This window comes from Pipistrellus kuhlii, unplaced genomic scaffold (assembly GCF_014108245.1).
Source record: "Pipistrellus kuhlii isolate mPipKuh1 unplaced genomic scaffold, mPipKuh1.p scaffold_m20_p_9, whole genome shotgun sequence".
In the NCBI taxonomy this organism is placed as follows: domain Eukaryota; kingdom Metazoa; phylum Chordata; class Mammalia; order Chiroptera; family Vespertilionidae; genus Pipistrellus; species Pipistrellus kuhlii.
Genome location: NW_023425595.1, coordinates 1,694,104 through 1,717,009, shown reverse-complemented (window position 1 = coordinate 1,717,009; position 22,906 = coordinate 1,694,104). Strand labels below are relative to the sequence as shown.

General features: G+C 36.8%; 1 protein-coding gene and 1 pseudogene across 8 annotated transcripts in view; both read right to left on the bottom strand.

Moving 5' to 3' along the window:
* The window catches only part of HIPK3 (homeodomain interacting protein kinase 3), a 59,406-nt gene that overhangs the window by 23,992 nt on the left and 12,508 nt on the right, over positions 1-22,906 (bottom strand). For 7 of the 8 annotated variants that reach the window (XM_036428621.2, XM_036428627.2, XM_036428624.2 and 4 more), the window contains exon 2: positions 13,629-14,724. In XM_036428621.2, the coding sequence (XP_036284514.1) occupies positions 13,629-14,722 (1,094 nt within the window). In that variant the 5' untranslated portion in view covers positions 14,723-14,724. Of the gene's footprint in view, positions 1-13,628; positions 14,727-22,906 lie in introns of those variants that run through there. The other variant, XM_036428626.1, reaches the window with a different exon arrangement.
* LOC118713037 lies at positions 18,807-19,637 on the bottom strand (annotated as a pseudogene).

Sequence of the window (22,906 nt, the reverse complement as noted above, 5' to 3'; positions counted from 1 at the left end):
TGAAGAAAGTCTCGTTTATACACTCTCCTTCAGCCATGACTCTTTTCTAAGAGTTTACACCAGTCCTTCTTGAAGCACTGTTTGTAAAATGCCTCCAATTCTGCCTCTAACCTGAACTCACTCAAATCACCATCCCATCATTCCACCAAAATAGCTCTTGTCAAGGTCACCATCAGCCACTGTATCACCACATCCTTAATGTAAGGCTGCATCACCACATTCTTGACTTGCAGCATCGACAAAGCTGATTGTGTTCTCCTGCACTAAACACTGTCTGCATTTGGCTTCCGGAACACCACTTAGTTCTCCTCTTTACCTCTCTCGCTCTCTCCTCTCAAATTGCTTTCTAGTTCCATCCCATTTCCACAACCTTTATAAATTCTGAAGTGCCCCCAGAGTCAGTACCATCTACCATCTCTATGTACATTCACTTCCCTAAGGCAATCTTATCCAATCACAGTTTTAAATACATACACCTCTATTCATAAGGCCCCCAAATGTGTATCTCCAATCCAGACCTCTCTCAAGTCCAGACTTATGTATCCAACTGCCTTCTCAAATTCTCTTCTGAGTATCTAGCAGGTATCTCAAATTGATCATGTTCAGTGGATTTATCAACCAATGGCAGCTATTGGCAGTCATTCAGGAATGCTAAGAGTATCTTTGTTAAATCAAGTACATGAATCAAGCACGTTATCAACCAAGAGACATTTTCATGTTAGCCACTTTGTATCTGGGACAGTGTTTTGACTACATAATTAAAACAAACACAATTTACTGAACTTTAACAGTGGGCACCATGGAAATAACTGTTAATGCATTGTCTCATTTAAAGAACTTATTCTAAAAACAGATTTCTGCATTGTTCTTCTGCTCCAAGATTAAAAATGCAATGAAATAAAATATTCCATATAAAACAGAAAAACCCCTCAGTCAACCTACAGAATCATAAAAAATAAGTCACTGTTTTTGAAGCAACTAAGATTTGGAGTTGTCACAGCAACAAATAACTGATATACTGCCTACAGTACCCAGAAAGTGATGCAGTAATTGAGATTTCAAATGCCTGATTCCAAAGGCCTTTTTTAATAGAAAGGTTCTATTTTTAATTTTTTTAATATTTATTGTTGAAAAACTTACATCTCCTTTTTTTCCCATTGACCCCATCTAGCCTGTCCCCGCCCTCACTATACTATTGTCTCTATAGCATACCACCCCAAATTATAAAACCGTGTCCAAAAGAAACATAGAAAGCCAAACTAACAGAAAACCTAGAAATGGACACCAAAGTCAGTTTTAGCAATTCAGTTAAAGTTATGCACTAGTTTTATTTTCCACAGAACAGGAAATATAAATGATCTATATTTTCTAATAATTTCATAACATGAGAGACCACTATGTGCCTTTTTCTTTTTTATCCTCACCTGAGGGTTTTTTCCATTGCTTTTCAGAAAAAGTGGAAAGGAAGTAGGGAGGGAGAGAGAGAAACATCGATGTGAGAGACACAGCGATTAGCTGTCTCCCACACTTGCTCCAATCATGGCAGGGATCAAATCTGCAGCCCAGATGGGTTTTTACGTTCCCTTGACAGGAATCTAACAGGAGCCAATGCTTTAACCACTGAGCCACACCTGCCAGGATGGTATGTGCCTTTTTTTATTCACTGGTCTTTAGCTTTCTAAGACAATTAAAAGAAAAAAGTATTTTGCTGCTATTTTTTAAACCCACTTTTCATTCTGTATAATTCCTTTAAAAATACATAACAGCAACAGCATTAAGCAGTTACATAACACTATGGACTAGATAATCCTCTAAAAGCTTTATAAGTATTAATCCATTTGATATTAATATCAATCCTTTTAATAGATGAAGAAACTGATACAAGGAAAAATAACCTGCCTAAGGGTCACAAAGCGAGAACCGGGTACAATTGGGGTTCAAAGCCAGGTTTTATAGCTTCAGAATCCATACTTTTATCTAGTACATCTTCAAATAATTCCTAGTGTTATTAAAACTATAGACTCAGACTTTTATGTACTCTTTTAAGTTTTCCAACTCAGATGCTATACTTATCATTGTGTTCTTTTCACTTTAAAAATATCACCTTTGATTTTAAGACTAATCAGGAAATACAAATATACTTATGTGAAAAGAAGTCTAGTTGACATTTTATTAAGCTATTTTCCTGGTCTTTAAGCATTTACTCATCTTAACCATAAATAATTGTTCACATTAAATACACAGGCACCTGCTGGCTGCCTCTTAGTTAAAATAAGGCTCTTATTTTGGCAGTTACTGTGTTCCTAGTGATGCCTGCAGAGGCAATTAGGAAATGAGCTAAACAGTGGTTGTGACAATCTACTAGCTCACAGGTGTGATTACTCATAAATACCAATTCAACAGTCATGCACTCAATAAATTCTAACAAATCATAACCCTATACTTAGCAGAAAACAGCAGAGTGATTGCAAAATGCAGGTACAAGTAAGCATGTGTTTGTACAAGCACAGCAAATCTTAGAAAGGTTACACACCCAAGTTTTATTGGCCACGATCTCTGGCGAGGAGGAGGGAAAGGTATGCATTTGCACAACATTTGTTTCTGAAATAAACATCTCATATTTATAAAATAAAAGATTAATGTTTAAAAATGATCAGTCATCAAATTAGACTAAATGATCAGGGATTGGTGAATGTGCTTTATTTCCTTTCAATTATAAGGAAGATTTTTCTAGTGAGAATTTTTTTTATTGAGTTTACTGGGGAGACATTGGTTAGTGAGCATTTCTGACGGGGGAATGCACTGCCTCAGTATGTAGGTCACTGAAATACTGGAGGTGTTCCCCTCAGAGGTGCTATCACTGTGTGTAGGTGACGCCATGAAGGAAAGAGACTCCTCTAAGAGAACAGAGGAACATACACTGGAGTAACTCCAAGAACCCTTCCAGGTGATAACACAAGTAAAATGTATAGTATTGAAGAACATTTTGACGACTGGAATTTTAACAGAAAGATGACTGTTAAATACACTAATGAGTTTATTCCAGCTTAATCAGTACTCTTTCCAATATCCTGCAGAATGGTGTTTTTAAAACCAACAAAACCTCAACATTGTTATAAAAAGGCAAACAGATTTCAAAAGAGACAATCAACCATTTTAAGAAGTATTTTTCTTTTTAAAGTTCTGGATGTTTTTAATGTGTTGCTGTAGGCAATAATATCACTACAAAACACTGGGTATTCACACAGATTGTATTTTTACAACTAACCACAACTACTCAGTAACATGTTGAAATGTAATCAAAGTGCAGGCTCTTAGAATAGGCACTCATTCAAATGCAGCTCGAGTCACAGGCTAAAAATATCACAATTAAAAATATCCTCCATTGCAAGGCCACTTAATCTTTGAGTATGTAGGACAATGATCCAGGTCAAAACACCAAGTACAAAGAACAGCAGTAATAATATTTTCAAAACCTATTAAATGTTCTATCTGAGAGGTGGAGGATAGGAGACAGCAAAGATTTAATATGCATTAACAATACTAGTATACAGATGTATAGCTTAGAGTCCTGTGCCCAAAAAGATTGATACATCAATAATCTGCATATTTCACTAATTAATAGCTAGGAGAAATGTATTTCACTTATAGACAGTACTATTTATTTTATATTTTATATACCAAGAAAAGTTACAAGATCACTCAAAATTCTCATGATATGAAAAGCTGTTAACATTTAACAAGAGATAGAAACCAAGGGCTGGATTTGTAGGGGAATATGAAAAGTATTGTAGAAAATAAAAGAAAAACATGTTAGTAACTGAGGCTGCATGTGTGTTCTTTATAGGTTGGCTTATATATAGAAGAATCATAGATCATATACATAACTACATTAGTAATATCTTACGTTTGTATTGCATCTGTACTTCACCACCCGTTCAAATAATTTATTTTATGAGGTAACGAAGATATATTTTGTTATACCAGTTCTACAGGTGAGTATGAGGAGAGTTCAAAACAGCCCAAAATTTCTTTAAAATTCTTTAAATGTTTTTATTTATTTCAGAGAGAGGGGGCGAGGGAGTGGTTTCCCCAAAGGTGTTTATTGTGGTTTCCACAATAAACAAAATGGTGCCAAAACAAAAACTAGGATTTAGTCTGTCTTATAAGCAATAAAATGTGACTGTACAGTCCTGTTAATATTTATGTGGTGTCTTATCTATTAAGAAGATCCTAACATCGGGAGCTGCCTCTCAGTTGGTTTTATACTTCATACAGCCTGTGGCAGAGTATTTTACAAACTAGTCACTCCTTAAAAAATGTGCTCGATGAACACAAAACATGCAATTGGACACAATGCTCCCCAAAATACATTCCATTTTAATATACATTTAAAATGAAATTCTCAGATATCTGATAACCTACAAAACGGCAACTTCTGAACCTAGACAATTGGAATTTAAGGGATTATGAACATATGAAACACCCACGCTTATTATTTTCTCCCAACCTAACTCTGAATAATTTCCTACCAGAACCATTAATCGCAACGAATAACCATTCTAAAGAATTGCCATGAATCATTTAGAAGCTTTCAAATATACTGAATTATAGTCTGCCTAATAAAAGAAAAATGGAAGGTTACTTAATAGCTAGTATCATACTAATATCCCCAGCAAGAACTATAAAAGCTAAATAACACACACACACATACACACACACATAGCTAGCTGTGTGTATGGCCCACAGGTCATAATGATGAAGTCAACGTAGGTTCATCAGTTATAGCTAATTTACCACTGTGATGTGGGAGATCAGTAGTGGGGTAGGTTGTATGGGTGTGGAAGGAGGAATGTGTGTGTGTGTGTGTGTGTGTGTGTGTGTGTGTGTATGAACTCTGGTTTCTGCTCAATTTTGCTGTGAACCTCAACAGCTCTAAGAAATAAAGTTGATTTTTTTTTTTTTTTAAGCTGTGTGAAGTCATCAGAGATCAGAAGACAGCTAGGACTTAAGGGAACAAAATCCCAGAGCAAAGAGAAAACTTATTAAAGTGAGCCTTGCATTTCCTCGAGGTAGTCACCAGAGGCTGAACAGACAGCAATGGCAGAGGCTGCAGCTGTCCCACTGGGCTGGGAAAACAAAACTGGAATTCAGAACCTGCCAAGGAAGAGGGGCCTTGGCAGATACTCCAGGCTTTTCCGCTGAAACCACAAAGGCCTACACCCTAGGAACAAGGGCAGACTGAAATAGACCAGCCTCACTTGGAATAACATGATCTACGTCCACCGGGCTTCCAGAATGAAAAAGAATGACCTCTGGAGGAAGATATTACCAACCAGAGCTCTCTGCATAGCAGTGTCCACTATTCAAGAAAGTAGATGATATAGTAGGAAATTTCACCATAAAGCTGAAGCCTACATTTTATTTTATTTATTTTGAAAGTATTACATATGTCCCCTATCATCTCCCATTGTCCTGCTCTGCCCCCTCTAGGCCTTCACCACCCTATCATCTGTCTCCATGGGTTATGCATATATACATACAAGGCCTTTGGTTCATTACCTCCCAGCCACCACTCTCCCCCACCTTCCCTCTGACGGGATTCCCCACTATGTCCCATGCTTCCGTGTCTCTGGATCCACTCTGTTCATCTGTTTATTTTGTTACTTAGATTCCATATATGAATGCGATCCACACGATGCTTGTCTTTCTCTGACCTGTTTCACTTAGCACAATACTCTCCAGGTCCCTCCACGCTGTCTCAAACAGTTAAAAGATTCTTCTTCTTTACTGCAGCATAGTATTGCATGGTATACTAGGTGTACAATTAATAATGAAAATTTTTTCAATAGATGGAATTACACACACACACACACATATATATTTATATATATATATATATGCAATTTGATATGTATGTTATTTTGTTGTATTGATAGCAATCTTCAAAATTTCATATGTCAGATTTGCTGAGGGTAATTAACATCACAGATATTTTTACACTTAAAAATGTCGAATTTCATACCAAAAAAAAAAAAAAAAGCATTTGTGGGAAGTTTTAATTCATTAGTTTATTTTGAAGAAAAAGTTTTTGTCTACTTTGGGAAGCTTATGGTGAAAATGCTTCATCTCAAGATACTTGTGAATGCTGGTTTAAATGATTTAAAAGTGATGATTTTGATGTGAAAGACCAAGAATATCCAGGTCAAACAAAAAAGTTTGAAGACCAACAATTATAAACATTATTGGATAAAGATGCATGTCAAACTCAAAAACCACTTGCAGAAAGATTAAACATTGCTCAGCAAATAATTTCCAATAATTTCCAAGCAATGGGAAAGATTTTAAAGGAAAAAAAAATGGGTGCCACATCAACTAAACGAAAGACAAATGGAAAACCGAAGTCATTAGTAAAATGTTGCTTCAACAGCACGAAAGTCTTTTTTGTGTTGAATTGTGACTAGCGATGAAAAGTGGACTTATTTTGAGAATCCCAAATGCACAAAACCATGGGTTGATCCAGGTAAACCATCAACATCGACTGCAAGGTCAAATCTCTTCAGAAAGAAGACAATGCTCTGCATTTGGTGGGATCAGGAAGGTGTGGTGTATGATGAGCTTCTAAGACCACGTGAAATCATTAATACTGATCACTATGAACAACAAATAATCAATTTGAACCACACTTTGAAACCAGAATGTGCCAGAAGACAGGGCAAATTAATTTTGCTTCATGATAACGCACCATCGCACACTTCAAAACCAGTTAAAGGCACATTAAAAGATCTTGCCTGGGAAGTATTAACCCACCCGCCATATTCACCAGACCTTGCTCCTTCAGATTACCACTTGTTCCGATCAATGGCACATGCACTTTCTGAGCAGCACTTCAAGACATACACAGAAGTGGAAAATTGGGTCTCTGAATGGTTTGCCTCAAAACAAGAAAAGTTCTTTCTTTTGATACGGTACCCACAAATTACCTGAAAGATGGGGGAAATGTGTAGCTAGCAATGGACATTACTTTGAATAAAGCACTTTTGATATTTCTCTTGAAATAATCATGTTTTCTTTGATTACAAAACCCACCATTATTAACTGTACACCTTTTATTTTTTTTTATTTTTTATTTTTTTTTTATATTTTATTGATTTTGTACAGAGAGGAAGGGAGAGAGTTAGAGAGCTAGAAACATCGATGAGAGAGAGTCATCGATCAGCTGCCTCTTGCACACCCCCCACTGGGGACATGCCCGCAACCAAGGTACATGCCCTTGACCGGAATCGAACCCGGGACCCTTCAGTCCCCAAGCCGACGCTCTATCCATTGAGCCAAACCAGTCCCGGCTTAACTGTACACCTTTTAAATGTACCACAGCTTTTGTATCCACTCATTTACTGATCAGCACTTGGGCTGTTTCCAGATCTTAGCTATTGTAAATTGTGCTGCTATGAACCCAGGGTGCATACATTCTTTCTGATTGGTGCTTTGAGTTTCTTAGGATATATGAAATCTGCATTTTAAAACAATAAATTCTTGATTTCTAGATACCATTGCCCTACTAAGGCTCCTTGGAGAAATGGCTGATTTTATGGCTGAAGCAGGGAAAGTATAAGGTGAGCCTGGAAATCTTCTTGTGCCAGAAAAATACTCAGCAATAAAAAATAAAATAAAAATGACCTGCTGAAACAAAATATCAGTAAGTCATACAGTTACTATGTTGAGAGAAATAAACCTTAAACAAGCGCACATGCTGTATCATTAAATTTACATAAAATTCTAGAATAGAAAAAAAAATGTGTGGTGAAAAACTCAGATCAGTAGTTATATGGAAGGAGTGAGAGGGACATGAAGGAACGTTCTAGGATGGTGGCAATGTTACATCTTTTTAAAATTATATATGTTTTTATTGATTTCAGAGAGGAAAAAAAAAAAAAAATAGAAACACTGATGAAACATCCATCAGCTGCTCCTGCACACCCCCTAGTGGGGATAGAGCCTGCAACTTGGGCTAATGCCCTGACCAGGAATCCAACCAGCAACTTCCTACTGCATGGTATGACACTCAACCAACTGAGCCACACTGGCCAGGTAGAACTTTGGGTTACAGAGGTGTATGGCATTTGCCAAAACTCACTGAACTTGCACTTCACTGTATATAAAACTTAATTCCAAAAAAAGAACAATAAACACAACTATTTTGTGAAAGACATGCTTAAGTGTTTCATAACTAAGTGTACTGTTATCTACAAATTACTCTGAATTACCTCATTAAATAAAGATGGAATGATAAATGGATAGAAAGATATCTACTAGTATGATAAAGTCAAAGTAGCAAAATATTAATTGTAGAATCCAGGTAGTAAGTGCATGTTCACTGTACAATCCTTTAAAGTCAGTTGTAACTTTGAAAAGTTTCACAGTAAAATATTAAGGGTGGTATTTAAAAATAGGCCAAGTGCATTTAACACACACACACACACACACACACACACACACACCCTTAGACACAAAGTTGATTAAACACAAAGAAAAAACTTAAATGCAGAGACAAAAAAAAGGACACTTTAATATCAAAGAAGTCAATTTTCTATACATATAATGTAAGTTAGAATGCAGTAGAATAACATCTTTAAAATGTAGAAAGAAAATAATAATTCCCAAAGTATACCTAGAGGAAAACCTACTTAAAAAATAAGTTGTTGGCATGCTAGGTCGTTTGGCTCAGTGGATACAGGGCCGGCCTTTGGACCAAAGGGTCCCGGGTTCGATTCCGATCAAGGACATGTACCTTTGCTGCAGGATCCAGGCCCTGTTCAAGGCTTGTGCAGGAGAGGCAACCAATCCATGTGTTTCTCTCTGTCTTTCCCTCTCTCTTCCACTCTCCTTAAAAATCAATGGGAAAATATCCTCAGGTGAGGATTAACAAAAAAAACAGAAAAAAGTTTGTTGGCTTTTTTTCTAGAAGTGCAAAGGTCAAGAAGCAGTGCTTTGAAGAACAAGTAGATGGACCTTTACTGTCAGTTATGCTAATGACACTGTGATGCTAGTGTAAGAACAGACAAAATGAAGAGGGGATAAATGGTTATGAAATGAGACTTGACTTGGGGTGGTAAACAAACAATACAATATACAGATGATGTATTATAGAACTGTATACTTAAAATCAATATAATTTATTAGCAAGTCACCCCAATAAATTCAATTTGAAAAATTTTAATGAAGTGATGAAAAAATTAAAACTTAATTTTATTTTTTGCCTATTTAAAGACAACCAGGTGAAGAAAAGGACCTTTTCACACACTACTGGTGAAATTATAAACTGGATTAGTACATTTTTGGAAGGAAACTCAGCAGTAGCCATCAGCAAAATCTATGTGTCCTCTGACCTAACAATTGTCCTGGAAATGTAGCTACAAGTGCCCAAAGGCATACAAGAAGATTCCCTGTGGCATTATCAGAAAATAAATGAAATGTAGATCAGAAAGGACTGTTTAAATAAAATATATTATTTAAAAATTCCAAAACACAGCCACAATATAAAGGGGAAATTATTTCTGCTTTGCTTGATAGCCTTCTCTACCAGTCAAGTTTTCTTACAGTGAACAGTCACTATTACAATTTTAAAAACATTAAATAAAACCATTTTTCATCTAGTACACTAGTTTTGGGGTATATTAAAAAAATTTTGTAATTCAGTGTTTTCTTACAAAAGAAACATGTTATTTTAATGTCAAAGTTTAACACATATTAGATTCTCTCTCCTAAGTAATACAATCTCATCACACCAGCTGAGGCCTAAATTATTCACTGGCCACTGAGCTGGCACTCTTCCATGGCAGCAGGCACACTATGAATAACGTCCAAGGTGCTGGATTCCATTCACGGCGAAACGCTCCAGACTCAGAAACAAAAAGGCACATACATTCTGAAGTGTGTGAGGTCAGGACTGACATCTAATCCAAGAGATCATTACATCAGATTGAAGTACATTCATGAGACCATATGCACCTTAAAGACATAGCTATGTTGTTCAAGGAAAACCACTGATAACATCTAAAATTCCAGGCTTTCCTCAAAGTAAAACAGAAACAAGAACAAAAAACAAAAAAGTGATTTTTTTACTTAATGAGTAACTATTTAAGTTATAAACAATTCTAGAATATAGTCCTTCAAACTTATTATAAAATTGCAAAATCAGCCAGTTTATACCAAAGTTTCAGGTTCCATCTCCAATCAGGGCATGTACAAGAATCAACCAATAGATGGATAAATAAGTGGAACAACAAATAGATGTTTCTTTCTCTTTTTCTCTCTCTTTCTCTCTCTCCCCCCATCTCTCTAAAAAAAAAATAAATAAATAAATAAAAAAAAAATATATATATATATATATATATATATATATATATATATATATATATAATTAATATATATATCAATTCACCATAACTAAGATTTGGAAACAGCCTAAGTGCCCATCAGCAGATGAGTGGATTAAAAAAATGTGGTACATCTACACGATAGGATACTATGCTGTGGTAAAAAAGGAGTTCTTACCATTTACAACAACATGGATGGAGCTGGAGAGCATTATGCTAAATGAAATAAACCAGGCAGAGAAAGATAAATATCACATGATCTCACTCATTTATGGAAAATGCATAACATAAACTGATGAACAAAAACAGATCCAGAGACAAAGAAACATTGATCAGAACATCAAACTTAAGGGAAGGTAGGGGAGGGTGGGGGTAAGGGGGAGAGATCAACAAAGGTCTTATATGCATGCATATAAGCCTAACCAATGGACACAGATAACAGGGGAATAAGGGCATGAATGGGGAGGTTGGGGGGGAAGAAGTAATGGGGGTCTAAGGACATATGTAATACCTTAATTAATAAAGAAAATAAATAAATAAAGGCAAAAAAAAAAAAAAAAAAAAAAAAAAAGACTAGTCAATCCTATTTCCCTTCTGGAGGCTCATTTAGGAGTCCTCTCTCCCCAAAAGCCTTCTCTGAACCCTCAGATTGCGCTCAATGCCACAGTACTGTGCACATACCTATTCCCTAGCATTTTGAGACAAACTACTGTTCTCCATTAAATGATAAAATCATGTTTTAATCACCATTGTACCCTTAGCACCTAGCACAGTGCCAGCAAACAAAAAGAGCTCAACAAAAATCGTGAGCGTGAGTTTGGACCTGTCTGCTTGTATAAGCCTCAGTTTTTCTATTTAATACATAGGAATTCCACCAACTGTCTTACTCAACTCTCGGGAATGAGACATGAGAAATAAAGCAGGAAATATATGTAAAATCACTTGGAAAAATGATGGTTACATAAATATAAATTATTTCTATTTATAAAGTAACCCTGTACAAAATATTAGTTATTACTTTGGGGGGCGGGGGTCATTATATGTACCTTTATTTTATTATAGAAACATTTTCTTTGAAACTTAAGGATTAAAAAGGCATGAGGGGATGAGAAGGCCCTAAACAAAAACTGATAGGCCTAAATTGTTACCTTTACATGCCTTTCTGTCAGCATTACATGCAAAATAGAACACATTTTTTTTATTTCAAAAATTGATGAAAAATTACATAGCATTAGTACAGTAGCAAAGAATATAACTGCTATACAGCTTACTTTATAGTCCACTTTCTTGTCTCTATGTTCTGAAATGACTCAGAACCACAGGCTAAAATCTATATTTAAAAAAAAAAAAAAAAAAAGATATTCATGACCTGAATGTTGCCACCACACCTCATAAATACAGCACCTTCTGCTGCTAAAACCTTTTATGCATTCAGCAGCCCTATGTGTTCTTGACAAAAACCACACTCAAGCAGCTGAATTTAGAACATGCTGACCTTGAGCAAATCAATGCCCTTAGCATGTACTTCTGGCTTATGTCACCACAAGAGCTAGACAGCCTCACCATCTATAGTAGTCAACAATTTCTGGCCACTATGCCCTATCTATTTTAAGATATCCCTACTACATTTCTGTGTTGCACAGTGCAAAGAAATAAAAGAACACATGAACCTGTGTTTAAACACAAATCATTTACCTGGGAATGTGGGATATATGTGTTCCTACTGTGACTAGCTCAAAATATATTTAATTTGGTGTGTTTCCACTTCCTCCTTTCATTTTTCAAATACAATATATTTTTAACAAAAAAATAAAAAATAAAATAAGACACTTCTACTTATTGCCAAACCAGATTTATAAGTAATCTCACTCATAAATTAAGCCAGATTTGGCAAAGTTTTCAAATATAAACTAAAAAAAAACGTTTAAAAAATAATAGCTATGTGCTTTTCATGCAAATTATACTACATATTAAAACAGTACCTAAGGGCTATACTACATTTTCACCAACCTACCTTAATGTTTACTAACTCTTCAAATTCTTTTTTTTCTTTCAAATTCTTGAATTTAATTGACATAAAGCCCATTTCAATTTTTTTGTGGGTTTTTTTTCCCATTGTTTTTAATCAACCAACATCAGGTAACATCAAACAAAATGCTAGCACTAGTTTTTATTTATTACAAATAAAAATTTCACTTTTTTCTAACTCCAAACACAGAACCTGTAAGTTAGCATTGCAATTGTATAACTTCCAAAATTCAGGTAAATTATTTACTTGAAAAATATATAGAAAAACAAATTAGAAACTACTAATAATACTTAGCAATTATTCCCAGCTTTTTTTTTCATTGCCAGCTAACATTTGTGCGAAGGCCTAATACTAGTAGAAATAAGTATCACAGATATATAGCACTTTAGATTGCTTTGTAAAAGATTTCCTTTACTCTCCTGAAACATTTTATAAAACTATAATGTCAAGTATAAAAATTAAATAAAGCTTTTTTTTCTACTCTGATTGGAAAGATTTCAAGTAATGAAAAGGAATCTAGGACATGGACTAAATCTGATATGCATAATAATGCAGGGCTCAAAGAAAATGAAGTCATTTACTAACAAATGAACTAAATATAGAGCCCAAGCAGATGGAGCCTGGGGTTTCATATAATACCAGAGGCCCAATGCGTGAAATTCGTACAAAGGGCTTGGCCCTCACAGCCACAGCGGTTGCCTTGGCCCTTGCAGTTGCGGCTTCGTCCAGAAGGATGTCCGGATGGAAGGTCGTTTGGCTGTCCGGTCTAATTAGCATATTACAATTTTATTATTATTGATACTACTGAAAGCTCTTAAGACGGAATCTATAGAGTACAAAGGGGACGGAGTGGGTTGGGGGGTGGAAAAACACCACTATTATTCTCATGCTGGTAAATAAGATTTTAAAATAATATGTCCAGAAAAAAAAATTAACTAAAAGCTAATCTTACATTTCATTAAATTGAAAATGGCAAGTTTCATTTTTATGCTGGGTAATATTCCACTGTGTGCACACGTGTGGGGGGGGGGGGGATGTGCATGTGTGTGACATCTTTATCCATTCATCTACCAATGGACACTCAAACCTAAACTGATATTATGTTGATTTCTTTATTTATCCGAAGCAATCTTTTTTTTTTATCACATATACACACAAAATTATTTCATTTGGCAGAACTTCAACATTTATTTAATAACCAAAGAGTAACTGTCACTTACCTGTAGTACCGAGATTGTAGGTATGTTGAACAAACAGTCTTCGACACATGACTGGCTGACCCAAAGTCTATGACTTTAACCCTGTAAGGCTGCCGAACAGGATCCACCAACATAATATTCTCTGGTTTGAGATCAGCATGAATTAAACCAAGACTTTTCAATTTTTTCAGTGCAGTGGCCACTTGTTGAAGAATGGGTCGAATCACTTTTAGTGGCAGGGGACTGAACTTATTTTGTTTCAGAAAGTCATACAAGTTTTGTTCCAGCATCTCAAAGACTAAACAAGTATGGTTGCGGTGCTGAAAGCACTCATAAGCTCGAACGAAGTTATACTCATCGGCATTCTCAGTACTGAGTCTTGCTAATATGCTCACTTCTATCTGACCTTGGCGTGCATAAGAAGGGTGATTCTTCAAAATCTTGATTGCCACGATTTCATTCGTCCCTCTTTTCCAGCATTTGACCACCTGGCCAAAAGTGCCTCGACCTAGAAAATCAAGGACTTCATACGTGTTTTTCATGGAGCATAAGACTTCATGCTGTACTAACTGATAGTCACCTTCTCCAGTAGTGCAATTCTGTTTTGTTCCTGTGGTAGTTGTCACAACTGTCACTGGATTTCCCATGTTAGTTTGCAACATTGCAGGAAGTATGGACAATTCATCGACAATCTGCATTGCGCTATGATTATCCAACTCCTCACTCTTGCGCTTCAATCCACATCGCTGGGGGCCCCCTAGGAAATGTAACCTAGGTCTCCACACCCCGATCGGAGGTGCCTCCACTTGAGCTTGCTGCGCCTGAGCTGCTATGACCTTTGTAGCACCCGCAGTGTTTTTTAAAACCACAGCACTTGTCTGCAACGAAAAGTTGTGTCCTCGAGGTCTGTTAAATGCTATCTTTGTCTGAAAAGCACTACCCTTTATGAGAGGATGAGAATTTTCAACGTTTCTACCATTCACGTAGGTCCGTGGGTAGTTTCTTTCCTGGAATACACAACTGCTTGGCTCTACTTTGAGTTTCTTCACACTACAAAAGGCACTTGACTGAGTTTGATAAACATATGGTGGGTAGACCAAGACTTGTGAGGCCATACCTGCAAAAGAAAGAGAAGAAGGACTTAATAATTACCAAAAAAAAGTTCAATTTTAAATCTCAAAGAAATCTTTTAGGGGTCAAATCCATAATTTATAAAAATAATTAAATTCCATCAAGATTTTTTTCCATTCAAGAGGATAAGCATTGCAATACCTCTACTTTAGCTAATGCTTCAGCTACTTCAAATGTTGCGTAAGTCATTCCTGTACCTGCACCCATAAAAACAGATTCAGAAGCACAGATGATGAAACTCACAGATAAGAATTTCTAAGCCCTGGCCAGGGTGGCTTTTAGAGCATCATCTCATACACCAAAAGGTTATGGGTTCAATTCCCAGTCAGGCCACATGCCAGGTTGCAGGCTCCATCCCCAGCAAGAGGCAGCCAACTGAGGTTTCTCTCTCACCTCCTTCCTCTGTCTCAAATCAATGAAGACATATTTTCTAAAAAATCAACTAAAAAAACATTGTTTTAAAGACACACGTATGAAAATATGATCAGTACTCAAGATTTATAAAGATCTACAAGAAGAAATGAGTGAAAATAACAAAAAAAAACAAAAGCCTTTAGACAGGAAAAAAAAGTATTTTTTACCTAAAGATAATCTCAAAAATGTTACCTCATAATAAACAGTAGCCAACACTTCACAAAAACAAAACAACGAAAACTAACAATACAAACAACAAGTCACCTTGGTGAAAGTTATTTTAGAGAATATTTTCACTCGGTTGGAAATAAGCAAACAGCTACATTATATCAAAGTAAACCTTTGATTCTGTTTATATAAAAAGCTTCCATTCAGATTTCTTTTCTGTACACACCTATCAACTACGCTTCCAGGATATATTAAAAACGAGTCGACAGAGGGGCAGTTCACTTTCAAAAGTGAGCTTATTGCCACTCTTTAAAGGGAGACAGATGGAACAGGAAATGAAAAATACAGATAAGATTGCTGTATCAGCTAAAATGTACCACTGCTTCTCTAAGCTGACAGCTTCAAAGCGAACAGAGCTGGAGGGTCACACTGTGTAAAAACAGTTAGCGTTCTCCACAGTTAGAGTGGCACCAAGTTCACTAATGGGAGGATGAGTTTTTAGTCAAATTACACAAATATAAATTACAGACCATAAGTGACCTCTATGTTATGATCAGCACCAGAGACAAAAAGATTGAAAAATACTGGGCAAAAAGAAGTGAGCGTGCTAAAAAACAGAAAACACCACGGCGCATGCGCGTGTACCCACAGGTGCTTCTTGATCTACTACCTGGTCCCCATCCTATTCTGGTCTTACCTGGATCCAATCACCTCTCAGATCCGGTCACCTCTCTTAGCTTCCTCGTCTAAATCAAAGCCCCGAGATCTGGCCTGCCCATATCAACAAAGAACTTTACACTCTGTCCTCAAAATATTACTGACCTCTTCCGTTGATTACCTCCTACCACACAAATGCCCAATATGCTTTGATAAATCCTAGTTCTTGTCCTTCTAGTAAAAGAGATTCCAAATTAACACTTCTCTTATGTAACACAAAAGATGCTTAGCAGCAAAAGAATCCAAAATTCTAAATCTAATTACAGTGGCTCTCAAATCGTTTTCCTGACACATCTCAGATATTAAGCTTTGAAGAAGTGAAGTATTTTTTTTTTTTAAGGGGAGGTAGTAATCAAGTGCCACACGTTTGTTAGAGAAGTAACCCATGTTAGGGAAGGTGATTTTCACCAAAGCATTTCTATGTACATAGCAAATGAATAATTAATTTGATCATTCCAAGAAAGGACTTTTACACATCACTGCAATGACTTTCAATCCTACATAATACCTTTTTAAAAATAACAGGGCCGCCCTAACCAGTTTGGCTCAGTGGTAGAATGTCAGCCTGAGGACTTACGGGTCCCAGGTCCAAGGGCATATGCCAGGTTGCAGGCTCGATCCCCAGTGTGGGGCTTTCAGGAGGTAGCCTATCAATCTCTCATCACTGATGTTTCTCTCTCTCTCTCCCTCTCCCTTCCTCTCTGAAATCAATGAAAATATTTTTTTTAAAAAAAGAACAGAGCCAACATATTTCACGTAGCTAGTGAACCAAAGAGAAATCATGCTGTCCTTAAACTACGATTGCATTCCCCACAAAATCTAACAGAGTTGAATTAAAAAGCCTCAAACTATTCTATTGCCTCACATCTTTTCAAACTTATTTTTTATAGGAAACTACAACATTGGTTTTACTACAAATCTAATTTTTATACAAATGACTACATCTTAGATCCACAAGATCTGACAATCAAAGAGATGAAAGGAGGTATAAAGAAGTCTTCAAGATAAGAAGTCTTCAAGATAATAAATATCTCAAGTTTCACGTAAATAATAGTTATTCCAGGGTGGCTTATCAGTAGAGATAATGACTTTGTGAGTACTTAGAAAGAAAACTACGGTATGGCCCAGTGACTGAGTATCGACCTTGAACCAGGAGGTCATGGTTCGATTCCCAGTCAGGACACATCATCATCATCATCCCTCCCTCCCCCTCCCCCATTTCGAGCTCCATCCCTAGGGTGGGGCCATGCAGGATCAATGATTCTCTCTCACCCTTGATGGCTCTCTCTCTCTCCCTCTCCCTTCCTCTCTGAAGCCAATTAAAAAAAAGTTTTGTTGTGGTTTTTTTTTTTTTTTTTTAAAGATGCCTGCTAACTCTAGGAATCTCATTTTCTTTATTTTAAAATATATATATTTATACAATAAAGTTGGTAAGCTACTGCTTTTGCTTTCAATTTGTCCTCGCTAATTAGAAAACTCTCCCTCAGGCCCCCTGGAGTTGCCAGCACTGTCAGCATCAGCCCACCAGCACATCCATTCTGTTATGGGGAAAGGGTCTCCCATAGCACAGGCTTCCGAGCAAAAATCCTACAAGGAAGTTTTTCTTTTAACAAGGTACAAATAATACAAACTAAGAGCAAAAGATTGAAACTTTTTCATCAAAATTTGAGCTTTTGTTTAGTTATCAATTGATACCAGGAATAAAGATAGGCCACAGAAAAAGTGAAGATACTGGCAACACATATAACTGACCAAAGATCTAAAGAAATCACACTGCTTGGCAAAACTCAGTAGGAAAATAGGTAAAAGTTATCAACAAGCAACTTAGAAAAAAGGGAAATAAAGGCCAAAAGACTTCTTAAAAGAAAATTCTCAACCCTGACTAGTAATAAGGAAAATAGTAATTAAAACTATGGTAGGATTCCATTTCATAACCACCAGAATGACAAAAAAATAAGATAATACCAGATTTGTATACATGCATACAAGTACAACCAATGGACACAAAACTCTGGGGAGGGAGGGAATGTATGGGAGGGGAGGGCAATGTTAATAAAAATATTTAAAAAATAAGATAATACCCAATGTTGATGAGTGAAGCAACAGAGACTTATAAACTAGGGGAAGACGAACAAACACTTTAGAGAGCAAAACTAGAAATCATCATTTCCTGCCTACAGACACGCTCACACATAAGTACTACAACAAAACAGGCAAAATAATGTTCACTGCTACACTGTATACAGTTACGAAATTCTGAAATAACCTAATTGTCACAGAAGGAATTGTTAAGGTGCAGCTTTTTCATGCACACACACAATACAAGTGTGTTTTATACCACAAACATCATATATTTATTTATATACCACAAAAAAGAAAAAAATAACAATTGTAAGGGCAAAGCATTAATTTTAAAATGTATCAAAATTTCAAAACGGTTAAAATGTGGGAAAAGCTGTGCATGTTAGAATTAATCATGAGCAGCAAAATGAATTAGCTGAAATTACACATATCAACATGAGTCAATCTCAAAACAACAATGTGGGGAGGGGAACAAGTTGCAGAAGAGCATGTACCATTTATTATAAAATTAACAGCCGCCAAGTCTATACTGTGCTTTTAGATATAGTAAGTAGGTGATAAGGTATAAAAACGTGTGGAAATGATTAAAATGCCAGAAAGAAAGAAAAAATACTTTAATTATGTACTGTCATTTTGCACGAAAATTAATTCTATTATTCTATACTTTCATAACCAAAATTTACATTATTTTTATTTTTTCTATTTCAGAAAACTTTTGCAAGTTGTTTTATTTACAATGCCAAGTTTTAAAATGTCACTGGACCTTTTAACTGGACAATAAACTAAGCAGAAATTGCTTTGCAAAAAGAGGAAAAGCCCAAAATGTCACTGTTTACAGAGAACCCACACTTCAGTTTTATTCAGAGTAACAAAAAAGGGTACTTTTGATCATATTGGAAGAAACTTAGCCATGCATTTGGAATCTAAACCCAAATTACACATGCAATGAGAACAATATTCTGCTAATACAATTGATTTGCATTTGTCTTCTGTTTGTCTTATATTAACAATCATAAAAGAGCAGCGGTCTAGTACATGGAACAATCCTTAGTGTGTTACAGTATCAGGCACTGTAACTTTTCCTTCTCTTCAACCACCGGTTCCCTTTGCATACCTGGGCTTCCTCTTCTTCAGTAAAGTCCATTCTGATAAGCAAGGTCTTGTAAATCTTCTCAGGAGTTCTCCCCTTGATCACACTGGCAACAGTCTTGCATGTAACATCAAGCAAACCTTTGATGTCTAAATAGTTTGCAGCCAGAGTAAGTTCAACAAGTGTTCCTTGGTCAGTGTTGAGGAATTCATGGTCCCAAACAGGGATATCATCTGTTTGCTTTTCTTTGTTCTCATCGACCTCAGGAGGGGGAGGGTCATCCTTGTGGTGGGCGCACCACTGGATGACCTTTCTAATATTGTCACATTAACGTTTGGTAGAGGAACTAGGTCATCATCGCCTTCATCATCCATTCCCAGCTCTTCTAACATGGTCTTGATAGTCACAGGTTGTTTGGCAATTTCAAATATATTTTTAAATGAATGGGGGGGGGGGGGGGTCCTACCAAATAATGGAATGTCTTTAATTGTATTCTTTTAATTTCAAAAAATATATAACCATTTTAGATATTTTATTAGCATATTCAATTAGCCATACTCTATTTCATTCCATTTATATTTCTATCTTCAATTTTTTTAAATTCAAATCAAGTACAGACATTTAGAAACAGGAAAAATTCAGCAATAAACAAACATTTTTTTTCTCCCGCCCCCATTGACCCCTTCTAGCCTCCCCTCCCCCCACCACCACCACCAAATAAACATTTTTTTCATCAATGAGCTCCCAGCAAGAGGCAAAGATATGTACATAAATAACTACAACACTGAGGGCAGTAACTTAAGGATGTAGGCAGCAAAGAAAAGGGGGTGATTAGCATGTGCCCTAAAGGAGCACAAAGGATTCAGTAACAAGTTAACCTAAAAGTTAAATTTGGAAGGTGGTGGGAAGAAGTCTGCTATGCAGGAGAAGATATTGCTTGCAGTACAAACCAACAGCATATGTAAGGACAGAGACTAATGAAAAACACGACATACTGGCTACAGCAGCGCCCACAGTTTGTGGTTGGCCAAATCGGATCCAGACTATTTTTGTATGACCCACAAGCTAAGAATGGTTTTTACATTTTTACAGGGTTGTGTTTTTTTTAAGACCACATGTGGCTTGCAAAGCCTAAAATACTTGCCAACTGGCCCTGTGAGAAGTTTGTCAATCTCCACACTAAAATGCAACTTGCCAGTGGAGAGGGCAGCTAGAAAAAGACGGTCCTTGAGAAGAAAGACGACTTTAAAAAGACATCATGAAGAACCTTGTCTTCAGGCCGAGCCATAGTCAAATTAGAAAACAGAATCGTATTTGTATTTTTAAAAGATGACTCAGGCAAATCTGTGAAGGACAAACTAGAAAGGAATAATGGGACGTGGAAAGATGACTGTAATAGTCCAGATAATAGCTGATCAGAGCCTGCGCAAAGGCATCCACTAAGCAGGCGTCTTCAAACTTTTTAAAGTGGGGGCCAGATCACGGTCCCTCAGAGAGCTGGAGGGCCGGACTATATGAACTACTAATTCCTACTGTAACACCTCGGCTGCGCTCACTGCCCAAAAAACCTGGCGGGCCGGATCAGACTCCTCTTGCGGGCCGCATGTGGCCCGCGGGCTGTAGTTTGAAGACACCTGCAAGTGGAAAGGACTGATTATCAGTAGGTAGGTAGAAGGAAGAACCACACAACTTGGTGAGGAGTGAAGAAAGGAAGGAACTGACACAACCATGTGTCTGGCTTGAAAAAATGATCACTAAATAATAATAATAGAAAATGTTTTTTTTTTTTTAATAGGAGAATTTAAAGGCAAAATGGAACTCAATTTTAGATGCTGAGTTTGAGGTGCCTTGTGACTTAGCCTGAGTTCCCTTCAATGGAGAATCTTAAAGAAAGACGTATATTCAGGGAGTTTACTTTGGAAAATATCTGAGAGAGCAAAACTGAGGTATCTGGGGAATAAGTCAGAAAAAAGAAAAAAAGCAAATAATAAATATAAAGGAATGATAGAATTAAAAATTTACCATTTGGCAACAATCATAACTGACTCAAGCAAGAATTACCCATGGATGCAAAAACCGGTGGGTGAAAGTTTGAACAACAAAGTTTGTCGGGAGACAATTCAACGTGAGTCTCTCATTTCTCCATGGCTGCAAGCAGAGACACCGGCTGCCTGTGTTCTGGAGTCGCTTCTGAATGATGTTTGTATACGGAAAAGCCTTCATAGGAGAAATAGTGCTTCCTCCAGAGCAAAGGACAGGTTGTCTAATGTCCAGTAAGATAAAAAATAATGACTCCCTCTGGGCCAATGCCAGGCAGGCTTACTTGCCCCTTACAGAAGATTCATGTCTCCTACAACATGACTCCTGTGCCTGTTCACATCTCCCAGTGGGAACCGGGCTGGGGGACAAGGCAAATACTGACACGCTGACTACACTGCTATTCCTATTTCTATGAGTAAGAAGGTCCTTTACCTCTGACCCCCTGCAAAGATCTCCTTTATCTCCCATCTGCTGCCGGTGTCCACGGCTAATTTGTTATCTTGCAAGACCCTTCCGAGTTCTTGACTTTTACACAGCTTCAAAAAGAAGAAACCAACAGATGCCACCTTAACCAAATGATCAATGTTAACATCATGTGCCTCCTGATATGACGAGCTAGCAGCAACAACTTCACTGTGTTATTTCTAAGCACAAGGAGACAAATCCAAATTGAGGGCCATTCTTAAAAAACACACAGTACTGGTCAAAATGTCAATTCAGGAACAACGCAAAAACTGAAACACTTTTCAGATTACATAAATTTGGGGGAAATTTGGGGGAAAGGATATCATGTCTATAACTTACTCTCAAAAAGTTCGGGGAGGGAGAGTAATACAATATAAAGAGAAAAGGTAAATGTAAATGGGGTAAAATGTTTACGTTTAAAGAATTTAGGTTTAAAAAAAGAATTTAGGTTAAAGACATACGAGAATCCTTTGTACTATTTTTTAACTTTTCTGTAGGTCTGAGCTTTGTCAAGTGATAAACAAAACGAATACGAGCGACCGGCATAAAACTGTTTTTCTTGCACAAGGCTGCTCTTCAGGGTTCCACACTTGGGGATGAACTGCTGAATGTTAGGCAAGCCCAAATCACCTAGAATCTGGAATGATCAGGCATACAATGAGTCCTATATTGTAAAAGACCAGACCATAAGCATAACCACCGGAACGAACAGTCACTATAAGGTGGGAGGCCCACAAGGGAAACCAGGTGGCTGGCAGCGGCAGCCAGGGACTGGTGAGCGGGCGGAAAATGGCCCTGATCGCAGGCTAGACCTAGGGACCCTATGTGCGCACGATTTCATGCACTGGACCTCTAGTCATTAATAAAAAAGTATTCATAAGCAGTGACAGAAAATCTTTTCATTTAAAAGTATTACTTAATTCACAGTAGTTTTTGGAACTTTTAGTTATTATGTAATTTCCTCATCAATAGAGACTAAAATTAGAATTTCACTTTGTGGACCAATAAATGTGACAATAAAAAGGCCTTTTCATTCTTGAAAGGATAGAAAACCCCAGCACTATTCTATGCAGGGCTCTCCAACAAGAATGAGAAAATGGAACTACATAACTAGCAATATTCAGATAATAAAAAATAGTTTCTAGTCAAACTTTTATTTCTAAATTTCTTTGTAATTTAAGAGCCTATTTAT